The 23,700-nt window shown below is 42.7% G+C and overlaps 1 protein-coding gene across 1 annotated transcript in view; it reads left to right on the top strand.

Annotated features, from left to right (window-relative positions):
* KLHDC4 (kelch domain containing 4) overlaps nt 1-23,700 on the top strand; it is a 51,545-nt gene that overhangs the window by 13,832 nt on the left and 14,013 nt on the right. The window contains exons 5-6 of the mRNA XM_080645803.1: nt 5,977-6,113; nt 20,653-20,745. Of these exons, the coding sequence (XP_080501929.1) occupies nt 5,977-6,113; nt 20,653-20,745 (230 nt within the window). The remainder of the gene's footprint in view (nt 1-5,976; nt 6,114-20,652; nt 20,746-23,700) is intronic.

The following is a 23,700-nucleotide window of genomic DNA, read 5'->3' as shown; positions in this document are numbered from 1 at the left end:
TCCTTTAAATCTTTAGACGTGTTTATAACTGTTTTCAAGTCCTTGTCTGCTGTTTTTCTCATCTGTGTTATTTCTGGATCTCTTTCTATGGACTGACCTTTTCCCTTGTTATCAGTCACATTTTCCCGCTAGAATTGTGTAGTTAGATATAGGACTTTGTGAATGCTGCCTGTTGACTGTCTGGATTTTGTTTTCATCTATTAGTAATTGATGAGTTTTGTTTTGGCAGGCGATTAAGTCACTTGCGGATCAGTGTGATCCTTTTGAAACTTTATTTAGAGATGGCTTAGCCCTAGGGTATATCTTTTCTGGGATCACTACTGAGTGCCCTGGGTGTTCATGACATCTTTAACTATGTCTGGTTGGAAATTGCCTGTCTCCAAGTCCCGAGTAAGTGCAGATCATTTTCAAGCTTTCAGCCTCACATTGGTGATTCTTTTCCCAGTCTCTCCTGCAGATGTGCAGCTTAGTGCTCAAAGGCTCCAGGGCACCCACATGGATTTTTAGGGTGCTCTCTCTCCAATACTCTGCCTGCAAATTCCAGTTCCCTTAGTATCTCTAAACTCTGACCATTGTCTCCTCAGCTCAACAAGATCACCTGTTCTGTTGGGCTCCTTTCCCTGCACCAGGGTACAGAGACTTCTTTCAGAAGCAAAGGACTCACCTTTCTCATTTACTGTCCTTAGGGTCACAGACGTACACTTCCTGTTGTCTGATTCTAGTTTCTTTATGGATTTTGTCCAATTTTCTCCTTGTTTACAGTGGGAGGGCTAGTGTGGTATAGGTTGCTCCATCCCGGTCAGAAGTGGAAGTCTTTTATGCCTGTCTCTTTATAGTTTTAAGTTTCTCTTGAATAATATGTCAACTTTTTTCTTTGAGGACTAGGTTAATACACATCCCTCAGATCACTGACTATTGATCCATGTTCCTGCAGTCCCTATACTTCTGGCTGTGACAGGCCTGATATTGTGATTAAGCTGGGGGAGGAGATGTAGAAGAACTGGCATAGTCTTTTTTCTTGCCTGGAGTTGGACTTCATTTATTAAAAACGTTTTTAACACTGATTATGTAAGTAACATTCATTGTAAACATTAAAAAGTGAGAATAAAGAAAATCTAAGTCCATTGACTGTCATCTTAGAACTGCTAATTTATATTTCTTTATCTTTTCTCTGCATATTCATATTTCTACACATCTATATTTCATATTAGTTGGCATATACATGCAAATACACACATATGTATATGTCTTTTCTATACTGGTTTATAGTATTATGCCATTAAATAGCCTTCTGTAATATGATGTTTCAAAACTCCATTGTATTGTATAGTGTGAATGTATTGCCTAACTTCATTAAATTAAAAAAACGTTAGGTTTGGGCCTGAGCTAATAATTATGCCTGCTTTAAAGATTGGAAATGCTCAGTTTCTTTCCTATAGAACTACTGAGATTTTAGAATGATAGGAAACTGGCTTGGCCCTTTAAAGGTCAGTCATCTGTGTTGAGATGATGCACATAAAACTGCAGTGGGGCTCTGGGTGCCTGGGGATGGAGCCTCCTGAGAACCACTGGCTGACCCTCCCGGTGTGAACTTTTCTGTGGAGGTATGAGAGGGCAAGCATGGTGCCCAGTAGCACCTGACCCAGGTCCCCTCCCTGGGCCACACTGTGCTTGGTGCCGTGGCCACTATTTCCAAGCTCCTTGGCAAGAAGGTTCCTTGGCTGTTTCCTGTCTACATGCCCTATGTGAGAAGGATATGATCGCATTGTCTACTTCATTGCCTGGACCCTGTGGCTGGTGTCTCCCAGGGTAGGCTGGCCCGGCGCCTGCTTTGTCACGTGTTGCCTGAGTGTCACACCCCACATTTGTGGGGTGCTTGCAGGAGAAGTCATTTCTGTGAAGTTTGTCCCCTCAGATGCGTGGTTTACAAGTCATCTGACCATAAACCCAGCCACAGCATTACTGTCTGCCGTCCATCAGATGGCACATCACTGAACTTTCTCAGAGACTCTGTTCGTCACTGGCCAGTGGGTTGTGTGGCTCTGGATGGTCCAGGCGGTTGTGGGTAGTTCCAGTGTGGCTTCTGAGTCCTGGGTCTTCAGTAAAACCACAGAGAGAGCATGCCCTGAGGAGAGTGGGCAGGCATTCTAAGATGAGGGTTGGAGCTTGGAATCCAAGTGTCCTTAGGAAAGAAGGAGGCCGACCTGAGTTCTAGGGAGGGGTTCCAGTTTCATGTGTGTTACTTTTTAGTTTTCACTTCAATCATATTCAACAAGAAATCCAATAAAAAAGCTTAACCCTAGACTAGGTAGTGTATGAATTGCCTTTAAAATTCTCTAAGTCGGTGTTTCTTGTATTTGCATCTATAAAACTCATTTCACATGAAATAGGATCCACTCTTATCTGAAATACATTCCTTACCCAGTGATTTTCTTTTCTTTGTATTTTTTTATTTTTATTTATTATTATTATTTTTTTAAAAATAAATCTTTATTGTTCAGATTATTACAGTTGTTCCTCTTTTTTCCCCCCATAGCTCCCCTCCACCCATTTCCCACCCCACCCCATGCCCTTACCCCCCCCCCCCCCACTGTCCTCATCCATAGGTGTACGATTTTTGTCCAGTCTCTTCCTGCACCCCCGACACCCCTTACCCCTGGAGAATTGTCAGTCTACTCCCTTTCTATGCCCCTGATTCTATTATATTCACCAGTTTATTCTGTTCATCAGATTTTTTATTCACTTGATTTTTTCACTTGTTGATGGATGTGTATTTGTTGTTCATAATTTTTATCTTTACCTTTTTCTTCTTCTTCCTCTTAAAGAATACCTTTCAACATTTCATATAATACTGGCTTGGTGGTGATGAACTCCTTTAGCTTTTTCTTATCTGTGAAACTCTTTATCTGCCCTTCAATTCTGAATGATAGCTTTGCTGGGTAGAGTAATCTTGGTTGTAGGTTCTCGGTGTTCGTCACTTTGAATATTTCTTGCCACTCCCGTCTGGCCTGCATAGTTTCTGTTGAGAAATAGCTGACAATCGTATGGGTGCTCCCTTGTAGGTAACTAACTGTTTTTCTCTTGCTGCTTTTAATATTCTCTCTTTGTCTTTTGCTCTTGGCATTTTAATTATGATGTGTCTTGGTGTGGTCCTTTTTGGATTCCTTTTGTTTGGGGTTCTGTGTGCTTCCTGGACTTGAAAGTCTATTTCTTCAACCAGGTGGGAGAAGTTTTCTGTCATTATTTCTTCAAATAGGTTTTCAATATCTTGCTCTCTCTCTTCTCATGACACCCCCATAATTCTGATGTTGGTATGCTTGAAGTTGTTCCAGAGGCTCCTTACACTATCTTCATATTTTTGGATTCTTTTTTCTTTTTTGCTTTTCTGGTTGGGTGTTTTTTGCTTCTTTGTATTTCAAATCTTTGACTTGATTCTTGCGATCCTCTAGTCTGCTGTGGGATCTCTGTATATTATTTTTAATTTCAGTCAGTGTATGCTTAATTTCTAGTTGGTCCTTTTTCATATCCTCACTAAATTTATCGGCGGTTTCTAGAAAATTCTTGAAAAATCTTATAACCGTGGTTTTGAACTCTATATCTTCCATTTCTTTCATTTGTGACCTGTTTCTTTGTCTTAGCATTTTGGCTGCTTCCCTGAGTTGATAGAGTGGCTTTGTGTGCTAGGTGTCCTATAGGGCCCAGTGGCTCAGCCTCCCCAGTTACCTGAGGTGGACACTCTTGGTGCACCCCTTTGTGGACTGTGTGCACAGTCTTGTTGTAGTTAAGCCTTGATTGTTGTTGGTATCACTGGGAGGAATTGACCTCCAGGCCAATTGGCTGTGAGAATCAGCTGTGTCTGTGATGGGAGAACTTATGTGCTGGAGACACCCTTATGGGGCAAGATTTGCTTCAGTGAGGCTTTGGTGCTCACTGAATCTGCCCCCTGAGTGTGTTCCTTATGGATCTGAGGAGTTGTAATCTGGATGGTCCCCCTCTGACCACTGGGTACACTGGTTCTTGGATCTCCAAGGTGGTGCTAATTTAGCCTCTGCTTGAGGCCACCCAGCAGGAGCTACGAGAGATCTGCAGATTCCTCTTCTTTGTTTGGGTTTTGGAGGTGTCCAGATGAGGCCCAGCTGTGAAGCAATGCAAGCTGCTGTGGGGCCTTGGGCCTTCTTTTGGATGTTCTGGGTCTCACTGACTCGGCTGCAGTTTGTTAGGTAAGTTTAGATTTCAAAGGACCAGGCCATTCATATGCAAAAGTCTCTGCGCACAGCTTGGGTGGGGCGGGGTCTCAGGGCGGAGCAAACAGCAATGGCTTTCCGTCAGCCCTGCCCTAAGAGGCCCCCGGGTCTCAGTGTCCCTCAGTAATTGCTGCAAGCACCTCTGAGAGAAAGCCACCCTCGAGTTCTGCCTGCTGCCAGACAGTCCAGTTTCTTCCGTATGAGTCTGGGTCCCCAGAGTCTCACCCGGAACGAGTTCAGAGCAGTCGGGAGCTTGTGTCTCCCTCCCGATTGAGAAAGACAACTGCGTACTCAGTTGCCAGCCCTTTCTGCACGCGCGCCTCCATACTTCTGCACTTTACTTCCGCAGCTCCTCCCAGTCTCAGTGTGCTTTTCTCTTTCCTTCTAGTTGGAGAATTTCCACTCAGCCAGCCTTCCTGTGGTTCTGGATGATGTCCGTTTTGTCTTTTAGTTGTAGTTTTGAAGTGGTTGTGCGAGGCAGCAAATTCAGGTGTTTACCTATGCCGCCATCTTGGTTTTACCCAGTGATTTTCAATCTTTTTCATCTCATGACACACATAAATTAATTATTAAAATTCTGCAGCACACCAAAAAATATATTTTTTGCAGATACGACAAAAAAAGATAGGTATAATTTTGATTCAGTCACACTGGACGGCTATTGTTGTGTTGGCTGTTGTCATTTTTTTTAAATTAGTAACCTTGGGAATGTGAGGTGTCATTCTGCTCATGGGATGTGAGTTCCTGGAGTCCCTGTTCTCTGCTGTTTTTCCCCTCAGATCGGCACATTAGTTTATAGAATGTTTGGCTTGTAGACCATTTTTCTATGAAAACTTTGATATTCTGCTAAGCCAAGTAATACTTTGAAATATGCATCTGTGGGTCTTGAAAGTTGTCCATGATGTGGTGCAGGGTCTGCTTGGCTGTGTGCTGCTCTGTCCTCTCCTGTGTGAGAGCTACCTGCACCTGCGGCCCAAAGGCTATTGTCCTCACTGCTTCTATGTGACTTCCTGTTATGCTTAAATCTTTAAAAAGTAAATGTTAATAATGTTATAAAAACATTACATATTAAACATGTTTTATTCACAAGTGTGGTTTTAGGTATACAATGCTTAATCTCTAGGAAAGGGATTAATGAGGGCAGGTAAATAGCTTTATTAAAGGTATTTAATAAAATGTAAATACTCATTTAGTAAAATGTAAAAAACTGACTGGAGGCCTGGTGCATGAAATTCGTGCATGGGTAGGGTCCGTAGGCCTGGCCGGAGATCAGGGCCTCTCTTCCCAGGCTGCCAGCTGTCAGCCGGGCCTCCCTTTGTTCTGCACCGCCCCTGGTGGTCAGCACACATCATAGCGAGCGATCAAACTCCCCGTCTCCCAGTCGAACTCCTGAGGGGACACTTTGTATATTAGCCTTTTATGTATATAGATTATATATATAGATGTTAACTTTTGACAAAATTTTCCATTCTAATGGGATGTGGGTTGTCTAAACAAAAGTGGATGTTAATTTTGCAACCTAGGAGTGCCTAAAAGTTTATTAGATTTTGACTTTGGAGGATTTGTTGATGAGGGATTTTTTAGGAATTTTCCCTCAAAGGCAAAAGTGTGGGTGCTGGCCAAGGCTACCACGTGTTGTATTCTGGCGGATGGTGCAGAACCTGGACTGCACACGTGGAGCCAGCCAAGAGCTGTGCTACTTTGCTTTGACCTGCCACCTTTCTTTTCACAGGCTGTGGTGGTGCCTCAAGGTGGTGGGCAGCTGTGGATCTTTGGAGGGGAGTTTGCTTCTCCCGACGGAGAGCAGTTTTACCACTACAAGGATCTCTGGGTTCTGCATTTAGCCACCAAGACCTGGGAGCAAGTCAGGTAAGGCGCTGGGTGATGAGGCGACATCTGGGCCTGCTTCCTGTCCATGCCAGCATGCTTGGTTCACAGTGTTGGAATCAGATATTGTAGAATTCCAGGGCTTTGAGGAACACCCTTGCAGAGCCTGAGGGACCAGCTTCGCGGGTAACTGCAGAAAGGATAGAGCTTGAGTTTTTTCCACCCTTTGCTGAGAAGCCCTGCCTGGCCACTGCTGCGTGACAACGGGCTTTGTTGAAGGTGTTGCCAGGGTCGCTAGGAGCAGCGCTGTGTTCAGGCTTATTTTCTTGTTCCTCCCTTGTGTGTGTTACATTGATCATATTTTAATGCAGTTCTTCTCCTGGACCAGCGGTCGGCAAACTCATTAGTCAACAGAGCGGCAGATGGTGGCTTGCGAGCCGCAGTTTGCCTACCACTGTCCTGGACCATCTGTTTATCTCCTTAAAGGCACTTTGGGTTTTAGTTTGCTGGATGGAGCTGTGGTATGCTAAAGGGAGTGCTCTTTCTAGGTCTAGTGGAGATAGAAACAGTGGAGCCAGTAAGGTGATGGATGGGAAGGCCTTTATATTGCTCTTCAATAAACTAGGCTCAGCCATCACTAGAGCCTGATTTCTGCATCTTTTGGTAAATGTGTTGTCACATTTACCACTGTACTTCACCACTAGTGTTAGTGGTCAGTGCTGCACACCTGACTCTGAAGAGACAGACTTTGTGTCTGCATATACATTATTTACAAGAAAAAACCTAGGAGAGTGACAGATTGAAAGAGCTAGTTGGCTTCATTTTCCTGGGGTGCGCATGCCTGCTTGCTGGGCTGTGTGCACCTGGTGCAGGGTGCCTTCTCTCACTGCTAAAGCAGCAACCAGAGTTTCTTCTCAGTGGAGAAGGCAGCTGACTGTGGAATTCAGTGGTGGTGCAAAGTGTTTTCAGGTCCAGGGACTTTCATAAGAGGGAAGCCTACCTCCCTGAGGGGGTGTGCTTGCTTATTTGATGATGAGCCTCTTAGGAGACCACAATGCCAGGCTGTGGAGACCTGATCTGATTGACTCCAGGCCTGGAGTGGAACTAACTATGTAGAATGTCCCTTGTGCACGTGGAAAGTGTAAATAGAGTCCCCAAGCCGGGCTCACCTGCTGGAGAAGGGCCCAGAGGCAATCCTGAATCAAATCGGAACCAGGAAGAGCCTTGGTGTGTATTACCAATTACTGACTTCATTTCCCTTTCGCTTACTTGTTTAGGGAAAGCTTCATTATCTTAGTAGGCACAGCAGTCTGGAAATTATTTTCATATTAAAATTGGTTTCATTATGTATATATTGAAACTTAGTCATTTTCCCCATAATTTAAAAAGTTTTTAGTCCCAGAGCTTGCAATCTGTGTTGTCTTGTTTTGCTCCAATTATTTTTTTTTTGAAACCAAATTTTATGTGCTTGTTTGTTCATTGTCGTTGAATTGATTGTTGATATTTTCATAGCATTTTTGTCAGCTGCATGGTTGCTATTTGTCCAAATTTATCGTTGAGGGATAATAAACCTCTCCATGAAAGAATATATGCAAGTCTTACAGCTACTCGGCTGGGCCTAGTGTTGATGATGGCACATCTATGGGTGTTCCTTGCAGGGACATTCTAAGCTATTTTGTGCACACTTTCTTGTGTCCTTCAGCCTTTTCTGGTTCTATAACATATATTGTGTGTATTTGTTCCAAGGAAGCAGGGAGGCACTATTGACGTGTGGTCACTTGGGGAGTGCCCTTTGAACAGCTTGCTGTGGCTGCTGTCTCCCAGCCAGCCAGCGATAGCCACCCTCAGCTCAGCGCAGGATTCCAGCTGCCTCCTGGTGCTCTTGGCTCAATTACGCTTATGCAACATTTGAGGCATCTGTCTTAAATCTGAAATTGTCTCTGATAAACACGTCTCTCATTACTTGAATACTTGTTTATTGTAATTAAAATGTGAGAATTTTTTTTTAATCCTCACCCAAGGATATTTTTCCATTGATTTTTCAGAGAGAGTGGAAGAGAGAGGGAAAGACAGAAACATTGATGGAGAGAAACACATTAGCTGTCTTCTTGCTGTGTCCTCACATGGTTGCTTTTTGCTCCTGAAGAGAGTTCTTTTTTCCTCTTGTTGTAAAGGCCCTGATCCCATCATGGGGGCCCCACCCTCATGATTTTTTTTAATCCTCACCAGAGGATAGTTTTCCCATTGCTCTTTAGAGAGAGTGGAAGGGAGGGAGCGACGTGGGCGCAGGGGAGAGATGGAAACATCGATATGAGAGAGACACATTGATTGGCTGCCTGCCACATAGCCCAACCAGGGCAGGGATTGAACCTATTATCCAGATACATGCCCTTGACTGGGAATCGAACCCTCTACCTTTTGGTGTAACCGCTGAGCAACACTGGCCAGGGCCCCACCCACATGATTTAATTTAAACTGAACTACTCCCAAAGGGCCCACCTCCAAATACCATCACACTGCGGGTTAGGGCTTCAACATATGAATTTTGGTAGGGGCTGCGGGGGAGGGGGACACAAGCATTCAGCCCATAACAGCTAGTTTCTAGTGTTTGCAAACATCTTTCCTTTGGCAACCATTGGTGTATCAGTGAGGGTCTAATCAGGAAGACATGAAAGAGATGGGTCATACCTATGGTGGAGAAAACCAAACTAGTGGGTCAGCTAGAAGCTAGCCCACTTCCCACTGCTAGGCTTTGGGGGTGGGGTGGGGTCTGGAACTGGAGATGATGTTGATGCTCCTGAGAAGGGGCCAAGGCAGGGGAAAGGGGCCGTGCCCTGGTTCCTTCCCTCTTCTCCATGTACCTCCAATCTCCTGCTGGTGCTTCTTGCTTTGGTGGGACTTCTCTGATAGTGAGCAAAGCCGGGAGCCATGGAGAGGAACTGCCTGTGTAACCAGACAGGATTCTCAAGCACTTTTAACCCCTTCCTCAGTCAGTGGGCCTGCCCTACCAGCTCAGGTTTCCTGTTTGTTAGTCAGCCTGCCACAATGAAAAGCCAGCACTTCTAAAGGTGAACCCCACTTTTCTTCCTTACTCCCTGGAGGAGATGCAGTTGGGCAAGGGGAGAAAGATTTTGACACCCTTTCTTCGTTTATTTCTAAAGCTGGTGCCATCTTAGCTAGTAGTCATCTGTGACTCCATAAACCACAAACAAGGTGGTCAGGCTACTTATAGAACTCGGCTGTTTTTGGATGTTTTTCATATACCTAAAATAATCACCCTTTCAAAATTGATAATATGATGGTTTTTAGCATATTTACAGAGTTGTACAACTACCACTGCTAGTTAAATACCAGAGAATGTTTCCATCACCCCAAAAAGACTCCATTCCCACTATTCACTCACCTTTAATCTGCTTGCTATCTCTGTGGATTTGCCTATTCTAGATATTTCATGTAACTAGAATCCTACATTATTTGTTCTTTTGTGACTGGCTTACACTTTGCATAATGTTTTTAAGGTTCATCCATTCTGCAGTATGTGTCAGAATCTCTTTTTTATGACTGAATATGTTCCATTGTTTTGAGATACCACATTTGTTTATCCATTCATTTATTGATGGATGTTTAGTTGTCTTCACTTTCCACTCTTGAAAATAATGCTGCTATGAACATTTGTTACAACTAATACATTTTTATTGAAGTACTTAGTACATGATCAATAAAAATTGGTTGAATGAAAAATAATATACTGTATAAGTGTGTGTGTGTGTGTGCACGCGCACGCTCTTGGTTTGGAAAAGGAGCCAACATTTGTGGTGTGTTCAGCTAAACCTGCTTAGTGTATGTATCTTAAAGCTGTGTCTGAGAAAAGTTGACATCCTAGAAAAGATTATTCTCAAAATAATTCTGAGTTCTTTGTATGATCCTGTTGCAAAAGGCCACAATGAGTTAGCTGAAATCAGACCATACCCCATAATTACCATGTGGAAACAAACACACATATGTTCTCTTCTCTCGCTTCTCCCATGAGCTGGTTGGGCTCATGGTCTGAGGCTTTGTGGACTTCATAATCAGGCAGGTTTAATTAACAGCTGTGCATCAACTACGAGAGAAGCCAGGAAACCCTGGAAGTGGGAGTGGAAGCTTATGTGGATCCCCTGCTCCTTCACTGCCCATTGATTATCATCTTGAAGTGCTTGTACATAAGGAGGAAGGGAAGACCAACAGGTAGAGAGAGTGTGAATGATTTGTATGAAAGTCAAAGGGTAAGGAAAGGATGCATGAAATTGAAGACTGTCAGAGTAAGGGGTCATTTTTTGGCCCATAGATTTCTTTAGTCTGAGATCTCTGACTTTTAGTATTACAGTGCAAGCATGTCAAACTCGTGGCCCACAACAAATATTTTTGTGGCCCAGCCAATATAACAGTATGTAAGAAAGGTTTTAATAAAAATTTCGTAACTTAATTTTTACAATATCCTGTTATACATAATTATTAATAATGAACTACAGCGTTCGCTAATGACTGATTATTATAATCGTGTTGCATTCATTTCCCTTACGTGCCTTACGCACCAGCACACCATTTCTCTCCACTTTGCCACATCATTAGTCTTGTACTGACTTGTTTGGTGTGTGCAACAGGAAATATTTTGCTTTCAGAGAACAAGAAAAGTAGATTTATTTAATTTGTGCAGTTATTCAGTGTCTGGTAAGTTAATGTTCAAGAAAAAATGTTAATTTTTATTAAAATGTTCTATTACGTTAACAATTGCTCATTTATTTCAGCCCTTTGTATTCAGCATATATCTATCAAAATAAAACTACGTTTCTATGAAAATTGAAGCTTTTTTTTTTTTTTTTGTAGCCCATAAACTTAAACCTTGTTTATTTAGCCCTTGTTAGCCTTTGAGTTTGATGTGCTTGGTTTAGTAACCTAATTGGCTGTTGAGAGTGTGCGTTATGGGACCAGGTTGCCTCAATTTAAATTCTGGCTCTGCTGTTGACTAGCTTAATGTGTTTTTTGACTTCTTGTCTTGATTTTCTCATTTGTAAAATGGGATTAAATATAATGTCTTCACCATGCAGTTATTGTGAGGAATAAATGCACATAGCATAGAGTAAATATTCCACAAATAGTAGTTTTCTTAGCCTATATAATAAAAGCCTAATATGCTAAGTGTCCGGTTGGCCATTCAACCAATCAAAGTGTAATATGCTAATGATATGCTAAGGCCACTCAACTGCTTGCTATGATATGCACTGACCACCAGGGGGTAGTTGACCGGTCAACCAGTTGCTATGACGTGCACTGACCACCAGGGGACCAGGGGGGCAGATGCTCCGACCGGTAGGTTATCTTGCTGCTGGGGTCCAGCCGATTGGGACTGAGCGAGACAAGCTGGACATGCCCTGGAGCCCTCCCGCGGTCCCTCCCCAACTGGCCAACCTCCCGTGTCCCTCCCTGGTACCGATTGTGCACCGGTGTAGTCCCTCGGGCTGGCCTGTGCACTCTCGTAATCTGGGCTGAGGGCCCCCACCCTGAGTGCACGAATTTTGTGCACTGGGCCTCTAGTTAAAAATAACAGTTAAAATAAAACTAAAACAAGAACACAGTTTGATAGGCTACCTAGATTCTAGAGACTACTATTAGTTATTCTGTACAAGGAGATAAATTCCCTATACTAAGCCTCATATTCATTGTTTGATGGAATATTCATACTCGATTTTTGACATTTGGAAAAGTGGAGCCAAATGCCGAAGGGACACTGTTTAAAATGAAAAGGGCAGTGCTTTTGCACATGGTTCTTGCTTTTGGGCCATGCTGTAACCATTCTTGGAGGAGGGGCTTTTTCTGGTTGGAGAATGAGCCATTAGACTCAGTTTCCTGTCCAGTGGGCCTGTGTGATGTTGACTCTCAGGTTTTATGAGAAAAAATTTTCTTTTGCTCAGTAAATGTCTCAGGGCTGCCTGGTATGGTACTATAGCATGTAATTTTGTAAGGTGTAAACTTTGAATTACCTCAGGGAACCATTTACGTGCCAAGTTCTTAACACTCTGTACTCTAAGCCCATGGAGTTATTTGATGCTGGAGTATTTTCTGTAAATGGCACCATTGGAAGGGGCCTGGATGATGGTGAGTGGCAGCTTGCCCTGTCAGAATGCCATTTTGCACATAACTCGGCTGCACTGAAAGCACTCCCTCCCACAATATTGCACATGTATTTTTGTGATGCATATAGATCTGGCTGAGTACAACATGGGAATGTTTTAAGACTCCATATTTAGGAGTGATGGCAGTTGAAAAGGCCTGTTGGAGATTCAAATATAAACAGGCTTTTTTGAGTGGCTTTATTTTTCTAAAGGGGTATGTGAAGTGTTTTTATAGAAAGATTTTCCCATTTTGGTTACTAAGCACAGTGGTACATGGCTGGTGCTAGAAAAAGTAACTTACATCCTTAGTTCCTGGATCACTTGAAGACAAAACACGCATCAGATTTGTGGGCAGGAAGCTGACAGGAGGCCCTTACCTGGTGCATCTCAGATGCTGGGAGTCATTTAAGGATGACATCTTGCTGACACTGTTTCCATAGGTTTCTGGTCCTTTAGGTTCACCGCTACTGGACTAACATTGGTAACACTCTGGCTCTCCTGCATAAATATTTTGAGGTAGAATTGGACCATACTAGTTGCTGAATGAAATCTTTTCCCCAGGCTATACTTCTAAAGTATCACATCAGAGAATTTATCAAAAAGGAGGTTACATTTTGCTCAGCACATGTGATGTTTTCCTTCTTATCAGCTTCTCTATTGTAGAGTTGTACTGTGGGGGCCTGTTTTCTCAGTACCCAGCACAGAGGGGATGGAGAAGTCATGCCATCTGCTTCAGCTTCTGGCGTGGGACCAGCTCCAAGGAGAGCCCTTTTCCCACTGTGCAGAATACCAGTCTAGGCCAGTGCTGACTTGGTATGAACCTGCAGGTGGTGTCATGGCATACCCAGACTCTCCTTTTGAGCCTTGTTCATTTGGTATATTTTTAATCATGATTTTGGATAAGAAAATATGCTTACTAAATTTTATGGGAGAGCAAATAAGTTGTTGACATATTCAGCATCCAAAAGTATACTTGTGGACCAAATCTAGCAAGAAGTATTGAAGTGGATTTGGTAAAATCCATCCACTTATGATAACTCTCAGCAGAGTGGTAATAGAAGGAACATACCTCAACATAATAAAAGCCATAATGACAAACCTACAGCTACCATCTTACTCAGTGGTGTAAAGCTGAACTTTTTCGGCTTGCACCGTCTCGCAGTCCGGGACCTCTTGCTTCTTACTGCCTGCCTGCAGCAGAGGCGGGAGAGGCTCCTGCCACCGCCACTGCGCTCACCAGTTGTGAGCCTGGCTTCTGGCTGAGCAGCACTCCCCCTGTGGAGGCGCACTGACTACCAGGGGGCAGCTCCTGCTTTGAGCGTCTGCCCCCTGGTGGTCAGTGTGCGTCATAGCGACCGGTTCTGCCCTTCAGTCGATTTGCATATTAGAGTTTTATATTCAACATAGTATTGGAAGTCTTAGCCACAGCAATCAGTCAAGAAAAAGAAATAAAAGGCATCCAAATTAAAAAGGAAGAATTAAAACTGTCATTGTTTGCAGATGACATTATACTATACTAGAGGCCTGGTGCATGAAATTCGTGCACGGGGGCGGGGGGAGGTTGTCCCTCAGACCAGCCTGCACCCTCTCCAATCTGGGACCCCTTGAGGGATGTCCGACTGCCCATTTAGGTGGGATTGGGCCTAAACGGGCGGTCGGGCATCCCTCTCACAATCCAGGACTGCTGGGTCCCAACTTCTCACCTGCCTCTGCCTGATTGCCCCTAACCGCTTCTGCCTGCCAGCCTGATCACCCCCTAACCACTCCACTGTCAGCCTGATCGACACCTAACTGTTCCCCGGCCGGCCCGATTGCCCCTAACTGCCCTCCCCTGCCAGTCTGGTCACCCCTAACTGTCCTCCCCTGCAGGCCTGGTTGCCCCCAACTGCCCTCCCCTGTTGGCCCGGTCACCCCTAACTGCCTTCCCCTGCTGGCCTGGTCACCCCTAACTGCCCTCCCTTGCTGGCCTGGTCTCCCCCAGCTGCCCTCCTCTGCCAGCCTGGTCACCCACAACTGCCCTCCGCTGCAGGCCATCTTGTGGCAGCCATCTTGTGTCCACATGGGGGCAGCAATCTTGTGTCTTGGAGTGATGGTCAATTTGCATATTACTTTTTTTTTGATAGGATATAGAGAGAGAATCTTAAAGATCCCACCAAAAACTATTCGAACTGATAAATGAATTCAGTAAAGTAGCAGGATACAAAATTAATATTCAGAAAGTGGTTGCATTTTTATACACCAATAATGAATTGTCAGAGAAATTAAGAAAATCCCATTTATAATTGAATTAAAAATACCTAGCAATAAATTTAACCAGAAGGTAAAAGACCCTATACTCAGAAAACTATAAGACACTGAAGAAAGAAATTGAAGAAGATACAAATGGAAGCATACACTGTGCTCATGGATAGGAAGAATTATTAAAATGTCCATACTAAGCCCTAATTGGTTTGGCTCAGTGGATAGAGCTTCAGCCTGTGGACTCAAGGGTCCCAGGTTCGATTCTGGTCAAGGGCATGTACCTTGGTTGCAGGCACATACCCAGTGGGGAGTGTGCAGGAGGCAGCTGATGGATGTTTCTCTGTTGTCGATGTTTCTAACTCTATCCCTCTCCCTTCCTCTCTGTAAAAAATCAATAAAATATATTTAAAAAAATAAAATGTCCATACTAAGAAAAAAATAAAAAGTCCATACTGCCCTGGTCAGGTAGCTCAGTTGGTTAGAGCCGCGGTTTGCCGCCCTGTTGACTAATGAGTTTGCCGACCACTGGGTTAGAGCATCGCCCAGAAATGCCAAGGTTGCTGGTTTGAGCCCTGGTCAGGGCACATACAAGGATCAACCAATAATGCATACGTGAGTAGAACAACAAATCGATGTCTCTCTCTCCAGTAAATTTTTACAGAACATGTCCATACTACCCAAAACAATCTATAATTCAATGTAATCCCTATAAAAATACCACTAACATTTTTCACAGAACTACAACAATCCTAAAATTTATATGGAACCACAAAAGACCCTGAATAGCCAAAGCACTCTTTAGAAAGAACAAGTAGGAGATTTTGATATCAAACTATACTACAGGGCTGTAGTAATCAAAGCAGCATGGTACTGGAATATATGGAATAGAAGAGAGAGCCCAGAAATAAACCCATATCTATATGGTCAATTGGTATATGACAAAGGAGTCAAGAATATACAATGGGGAAAAGACAGTCTTTTCAATAAATGGTGTTGGGAAGGCTGGACAGATACATGCCAAAAAAAACAAAAAAGCAAAGAAACTAGAAAGAAAGAAACTTAGGACCACTTTCTTACCCCATATACAAGAATAAACTCAAAATGGATTAAGGACTTTAAATGAAGACCTGAAATCATAAAACTCCTAGAAGAAAACAGGCAGTGAACTCTCTGACATTGCTCTTAGTAATGTTTTTTTGGATATGTCTCCTCAGGCAAGAAAAACGAAAGAAAATATAAATAATGGAACTACATCAAACTAAAAAGTTTTTGCAAAGCAAAAAAACCTGACTAGGAGACGATATTTGCCACTGTTACATCCGATTAGGGGTTAATATCCAAAATATATAAGGACCTCATATATAAGTTAACACCAAAAAGATGATCCAATTAAAAAATGAGCAGAGGACCTGAATAGACATTTTTCCAAAGCAGACATACAGATGGCCAATAAATGTGTGAAAGGATGCTCAACATCACTAATCATCAGAGAAATGCAAATTAAAACCACAATGAAAAACATGTCATATCTGTCAGAATAGCTGTTGTCAAAATGTTTGCGAGGATGTGGAGAAAGGGGAATCCTCATGCACTGTTGGGGTTGCAAATTGGGTAACAGTATAAAAGTTGCTAAAAAAATTAAAAATAGAACTATCACGTGACCCAGCATTCCCTCTTCTGGATATTTATCTGAAGAAATCCAAAACAAATTTGAAAAGATATAGGCATCACTGTGTTTATTGCAGTATTATTCATAATAGCCAAGATATGGAAGCAGTCTGTTCATTGATCAACACTTGGATAAAGAAGTGGTACATATATACAATGCAACATTACTCGGCCAAAAAGAATGAAATCTTACCATTTGGGACAACATGGATGGAGCTAGAAGGTATTATGCTAAGTAAAATAAGTCAGACAAAGACAAACATCACAATTTCACTTATATGTGGAATCTTAAGAGGCAAAATAAAACAGAAATGGTGGGGGGATAAGGACACATATGTAATACCTTAATCAATAAAGAAATTTAAAAAATAAAAAATAAATGGGAAAAAAACCAGAAATGGACTCAGAGATACAGAGAACAAACAGGTGGGAGGGAGGTTGGGAGGCTGGTTGAAAAAGGTGAAAGATTAGGAGGTACAAATGGGCAGTTATGAAACAGTCATGGGGAAGTAGAATATAGCATGGGGAATACAGTCAGTATTGTGATAATTGTATGGTGTCAGTAGGGTACTAGACTTATTGGGGGATCGCTTCCTAAGTTATATAATGTCTGACCACTATGCTATATACCAGAAACTAATATAATATTGAATATCAACTATAATTGAAAAATTAAAAAAATACTTTTAGATATGGTTAAAAATCTAAATGCAAATATTCTATCAAAAATATAGGCTAAAATTTTTTTTTTTTTAATATATTTTATTGATATTTTACAGAGAGGAAGGGAGAGGGATAGAGAGCTAGAAACATCGATGAGAGAGAAACATAGATCAGCTGCCTCCTGCACACCACTCACTGGGGATGTGCCCGCAACCAAGGTACATGCCCTTGACCGGAATCGAACCTGGGACCCTTCAGTCCGCAGGCCGACGCTCTATCCACTGAGCCAAACCGGTTTTGGCATAGGCTAAAATTTTAAAAATAGTATTGAAGTGGGATACATTTTCTTTTAAAATTCTACAAAGAATTTTTTACGAGATAAGACTTTTTGAAAAAGTTGCCCTTGCTCATAGATGAGAGGGATTTAGGAACTTGAATCTTAGTAAGGTCAATGCTTAAAGGTTGATTAACAGCTCTGGCATCTAGGAATAGGTATTGGTGATTTTTGACTTTCTATTGAGAAGCACAATGCTCATATGAGTGACACATTAATAGGGATGTTAATAAACTGAGGGCATTGGGAGAAGAGAGACAAATATGATCAAGCATTTGAAGAAAGGTGAGAACTTTCTGAAATTTGCTGAATGGAATATGTTTAGATTGGGCAGCTCAGGCTTCCTTATTTTAAAATCCTCACCTGAGACTATGTTTATTGCTTTCTGCCTGCTATATTGGTCCCTTTTTGAGAGGAGGGCATTAATTTGTCCAACTATGATAGTGAATTTATCTCTTTCTTCTTGCTGTTCTATTAGCTTTTGCCTCACATAGTTGGGACTTTTTGTTCTTAGATGCATACATGTTAAGAATTATTGTGTCTTATGTAATGTCTTTTAAAAAATGCCTGATAACTTTTCTTTGCTTCGAAGTCTGCTTTGTCTGAAATTAATTTAATTACTCTTTCCTTTGATTAGTGTTAGCATGGTATATTTCCTCCAGTCATTTACTTTTAATCTGTATGTGTCTTTAAAGTGGGTTTCTTGTAGACAACATATAGCTGGCTCTTGTGCTTTGAGCCACTTTGACAATCAGTGACCTTTAATTGGTGCATTTAGACCATTGACAATCCAAGTGATTATTGATATAGTTGGATTAATTTCTCTTGCATTCATTACTGTTTTATATTTGTTGCCTTTGATCTTTATTCCTATGTTTGTCTTTTACTCTTTTTGCCTTTTGTGGTTTTCATTGAGCATTTTATATGGTTACATTTTCTCTCCTTTCTTAGTATATCAGTTATAGTTCTTTTTTTAGTGATTGCCCTAGAATTTGCAGTATACATTTACAACTAATCCAAGTACACTTTAAAATAACAATATACTACTCACGACTAATGTGAATACTTTATAATAACAAAATAATTCTAATTCCTACCTCCATCCCTTGTATTATTTCTGTCATTTGTTTTACTTGTATATAAATATACATATGTGTATCCTATCTAATAAAGAGGGAATATGCTAATTGACCATCACTCCGTCACAAAGATGGCTGCACCGACAGCTGAAGCCAAGTTCCCGTAAGGAGCCTTAATGAGCAATCAGCAGGAACCTGAAGCTACGCCCTCCCCCGCCCCCGTAGGGCTTGACAGGGGACCTCAGGCCACATCCCCCATCCCGGCGCCAGGCCAGGGGACCGGAGGCCATGCCCCCCGCCCGGTGGTGCTTGACAGGGGACCTCAAGGTGCGCTTTCCGTCCTGTGCTAGGCTAGGGGACCTCAGGCTGCTCCGCCCACCCCAGTGCCAGGTCGGGGGACCTCAGGCCACGCCCCCCCCACCCCAGCTCCAGGCCAGGGTACCTGAGGCTGCGCCCCCCTGCCTGGCTGGGCTTGACAGGGGACCTCAGGCCGCGCCTCCCGCCTTGGCACCAGGCCGGGGGACCTCAGGCCACGCCCCCCACTCAGTGGGGCTTGATGGGGACCTCAGGCCTCGCCCTCTGCCCTGGCGCCAGGCCGGGGGACCTCAGGCCATGATACCCACTCCGGCGCCAGGCCAGGGGACCTGAGGCCACGCCCCCTGCCTGGCAGTGCTTGACAGGGGACCTCAGGCCGTGCTCCCCACCCAGTGGGGCTTGACAGGGGACCTCAAGGCACGCCCCCCGCCCCAGTCTGGGCTGGGGGAGCTCAGGCCATGCCCCCCGTCCTGGCGCCGGGCCAGGGGACCTGAGGCTATGTCCCCTGCCCGGCAGGGCTTGACAAGGGTGGGACTGGCCAGGTCTGGATCTAGCCCAATGGGAGTGGGGACCGGCCGAATGGGTCTCACACGATTTTGAGGTGCATGTGGCTGGGCGGGACTCTGGTGCACCCCAGACTCTGACAGGAGGAAGGTTTTCATATACATTTTACTAATTTTCTTTCATTTCTGACACTTCTATTATAGAGAAAGGGCAAATAGCAATATTAAATTATTTCCTCTAATTAATCCCCTTTTAATGTGCACGAATTTTGTGCACCGGGCCACTAGCATGTATATAAAAGCTTATATAATCAGATACATTGTTTCTATTATTTAAGCAAATTGTTATCTGGTAGATCAATTAAGTAAAATTTTTACTTTTACCTTTTTCTTTTCACCTTCTTTAGTGCTCTTTCTTTCTTTATGTAGATCCAAGTTTCTGACCTTTTTCTTCTCTCTGAAGAACTTTTTTAAAACATTTCTTACAAGGCAAGTCTGCAGTCATGCATTGCATAATGATGGGGATGTGTTCTGAGAAATGTTTTAGATGATTTTTGTCGTGTGCAATCATCATAGAGTGCACTTACATAAACTTAGATGGTACTATAGCCTACTGCACAACAAGGCCATATGATATAGCCTATTGCTCCTAGGTTGCAGACCTGTATGTACATCATGTTACTGTACTGAGTACTGTAGGCAGTTGTAATACAGTGTTTGGTGTTTGTGCATCTAAACATTGAAAAGATACAGTAAAAATACTATATAAAAGATTAAAAGTAATACACCTACATAGGGCACTTACCATGAATTGAGCTTGCACTGGGTGAGTGAGTGGTGAGTGAATGTGAAGGCCTAGGGCAGTGGTTGGCAAACTCATTAGTGAACAGAACCGCAAACCATGGTTCGTGAGCCGCTTGTGACTCGCAAGCCACAGTTTGCCGACCACTGGCCTAGGGTATTACTGTCCACTGCTGTAGACTTTATAAACACTGCACACTTAGGCTACAGTAAATATATAAAATAACTTTTTTCAACCCTTTTGTAATAACACTTGGCTTAAAATTTGTATAGCTGTACAAATATATTTTCTTTATATCATTCTGAAAGCTTTTATCCATTTAAAAATTTTTAATCTTTATTTTACTTTTTAAACTTTTTTGTTAAAAAAGCTAAGATACAAATACATCAGCTTAAGCCTACACAGAGTCAGGATCATCAACATCATGGCCTCCCACCTCGCTTCTTGTCCCACTGGTAAGTCCTCAGGGGCAGTAACACGCATGGAGCTTCTATGATAACAATGCTGTCTGTCTTCTGGGATGCCTCCTGAGAACCTGCCTGAGGTTCTTGAGGAGGTGTCACCCTTTTCTAAAATATGTCATGGTGGTTGGCTAGGTTTGTTTCTTATGTTCGTTACAGATTTACTTGTAAGCAGATAATGAACATTCCTCTCTGTTAAATAAAATCTTTCAGTGTTGGGGTCCATGTTTTCAGCATACTTAGGAGCTTGTTGAGGTCTGCAAAGGTTTCTTGTCAAATTAAATGGTACTCAGTAAGTGCTTGCCAAACAGAAATTGGTCTAAAAGGTGGTTTTGTTTTTTGTTTTGTTTTTTTAAATTTTAGATCACCAGGGGGTCCTTCAGGCCGGAGTGGACATCGTATGGTAGCCTGGAAGAGACAGTTAATACTTTTTGGTGGTTTCCATGAGAGTACAAGGTTAGTGCCAATAGCAGGAAGATTTTTCTTTCCTGGAGTAGTAAGGAGGGAACTTTTTATGGGAAAGACCATTCTGAATACACAAGGAAAATGCTGCCCATCTCCTAACACCAGGGCCAGCTTCATGGGCATGCAGCTCAAGTAGCCAACCAGGGCCCCACACTCAGGAGGGCCTGAGCTTAGTTTCATGCTCTGCTGTCACTATCTTGAAATTCTTAATTATTGAACAGGCCCCACATTTTTATTTTGTACTGAGCCCTGTAGATGATGTGGTCATCTTATCTAACACAGTCTTCTCAAACTTGAGCCTGATACAGAATCCCCTGATGGGCTTGTTAAAACTCTGGTTACTGAGCCCCACCTCAGGTTTCTGACTCAGTAGGCCTGGGCCTGGTGCTGCTGTCCAAGGGACCCTGCTGGGGAATGTAGTGCTAGCTGGTGTTCTGCAGTGGTGTCTGCAGAGGTGCCTCCACTTCTCCTTTGGTGTCATGGTTACCTTAGTATAAGCCATAGTGGGTTCCCAGGGCAACCTAGCAGGGTCCCTGATTGTTTTAAACCTGTCATCTGTACAGCTACCCTCTTGAATATCCCTATTTTAGACTAGAAAAACAAGATATATAGTGAATCGGCTAGCAGTATTCCTTTTGCCATTATAACACAATAACATTTTGGGTAAAATGTCTACACTGTGTAATGCCTGGTGAAGGCCATGTTTGCAATGATTTTCCTTTGACCATGACCATATCAAAGAAGGTGGATAGATGCCTTTTTCTGAGTGCCTCATTTTCCGCTCTCCTCTCTTTTCTTTTAAAAAATAGCATAGTTTGCCTGGCGGGCGTGTTTCAGTGGTTGAGTGTTGACCTATGAACCAGGAGGTCACAATTCCTGATCAGAGCACATGCCCAGGTTGTGGGCTCGATCTCCAGTGTGGGATGTGCAGGATTCTCTCTCTCTTCCTTCCTCCGAAATCAATAAAAAAGTAAAAAATAAGAAAATAGCATAGTTATCAATTTGTTAGTTGTGGTGGCCCCACTCACATTTTTGTCAAATTAAGATCCATTTGCACAAATTTTTTTTAAGAATTACTGGCTTATAAAAATAAATCCTCGCACATATATGTGAAGAAGGAGGCATTTGGTGAATGAAGAGTGAGCGTTGTAATTTTTCCCCATCCCCCCATTTTAGGCTGAGGATTGTACTGTAGATTTGGCTCCATTAAAGTTTCCATTTTCTTCATGAATAAAGATACTTTTATTACTTGAGAAACAGGGATATAAATTCTTAAATTAGTTGGAAGGGATTTTAAAAGTATAATTGAAATTAAGCAAGGAGTCAGTTTGTATCCTGGAAGGCGTAACTTGGTTGTAATGAAGCTTTAGTTACTTAGCTTGTCATACTGTTTACCAAGTTTTTTATAGGTTCTCTTAAATTATCATCTTAAAGTTGAGGAAATCAAGATAGTAAGTAGTAGAACTTGTCCTCAACCAAAGGTTGCTGATTTTCAGTTGGTCCTGTGTTCTGTCCTCTTGCCCTCACCCTGGCTCACTGCCCCAGGGCTGCCCTCCTGCCAAGTAGGTGTTTGGCTAGTCATTGCCATTTTGGGCATGAGAGCCTGAGCTATTTTTAAAAATACATTTTTATTGATTTGAGAAAGAGAGAGAGAGAGAGAGAGAGAGAGAGAGAAACATCAATCGTTTTCCTCTTGCACACATCCTGACCGGGATGAACCCATAAACCTGGGCATGTGTCCTGACCAGGAATTGAACTGGCAGCCTTTCAGTGCACAGTACGATGCTCAACCAACTGAGCCACATCGGCCAAGGCATGAGCTATTTTAAAAAATTGATACCCAAGCAATTGTTGTTTATATTTATTCTTGGAACTTTAAAAACACACACAAATAATTGTCAAATGTAGACATGGGGATTCATGATTTTGTCAATGCATTAATTCAGCACCTCCTATGTGCGGGACAGGGAGTGATATCAATACAGTCTCTCCTCGCCCTGGCCAGTGCGGCTTAGTGCTTAGAGCCTCGGCCTGCCCACTGAAGGGTCACAGGTTCCATTTCCAGTTAAGGGCATATACCTGGGTTGCAGGTTTAATCCCCGCCTCAGTCAGGGCACCTGTGGAGAGCACCCAATCGATGTTCTCTCTCTCTCTCTTCCCTTCCACTCTCTCTCAAAAAAATCAGTGGAAAATATCCTTGGAGTGAGGATTAACAACAACAACAAAAATATAGCCCCCTCCTAGCACTTCAGGCTATAAAGTGAATCACATTTTATAGTGGTTATAACTTGCAACCATTTCAGAATTAGGAAAACTTTCAAAGCTATTGTCAACTGTTACCTTGTTTAAAATTATTGTTTATGAAGTATTTCAAACAGAAAAATGAAGAAACTAGAACAGATAGCTGTGTAGTCGCCATCCATATTAAATGAGTTTGACTTTTAAAAACCAAATAACAGTTTATAGTTATTGTATGTGCAGAATAGGATTTTTTTTGCTGAGAATCTGTAGTGTGAAATCTGAGGAAATAGTAGAATGTGGTGAAGTCTTTTAAAAACTGTAAGCCTCCCCATTCCTCAGTTTATATGTGCACCTGCAGAACGGTGCAGTTGGTCGTGGTGCCAGTCAGAAAGGCCACCAGATGACTTGTTCTGTTTCAGATGCCATGCTGTGCACAGTGTTGGAAGGTAGGTATAGGTGAGCAGACCGGCCTTGCACCGTGGTCCTTCTGCTATGGAGTCCCATCTCGGATTATTAGAATGCAGTGGAAAAGACAGAAATCCCTTCCGACTGGGGTGGCTGATCACTTTCTCCATGTTTTCTTTTAAAAATCAGTTCTAGGCTCTCCATTTTGAGTAGCTGGAGAGTGTCTGTTATTTTTTTGGTGTGATTTTGACCAGAGGCCTGTGGCCATCTGTAAAATTCCCATGTCAGAACACAACGTTC

This window comes from Plecotus auritus (genome assembly GCF_963455305.1).
Source record: "Plecotus auritus genome assembly, chromosome: 10".
In the NCBI taxonomy this organism is placed as follows: Eukaryota; Metazoa; Chordata; class Mammalia; order Chiroptera; family Vespertilionidae; genus Plecotus; species Plecotus auritus.
Note: the sequence above shows the minus strand (reverse complement) of the source record. Positions and strands in the feature narration are given on the sequence as shown.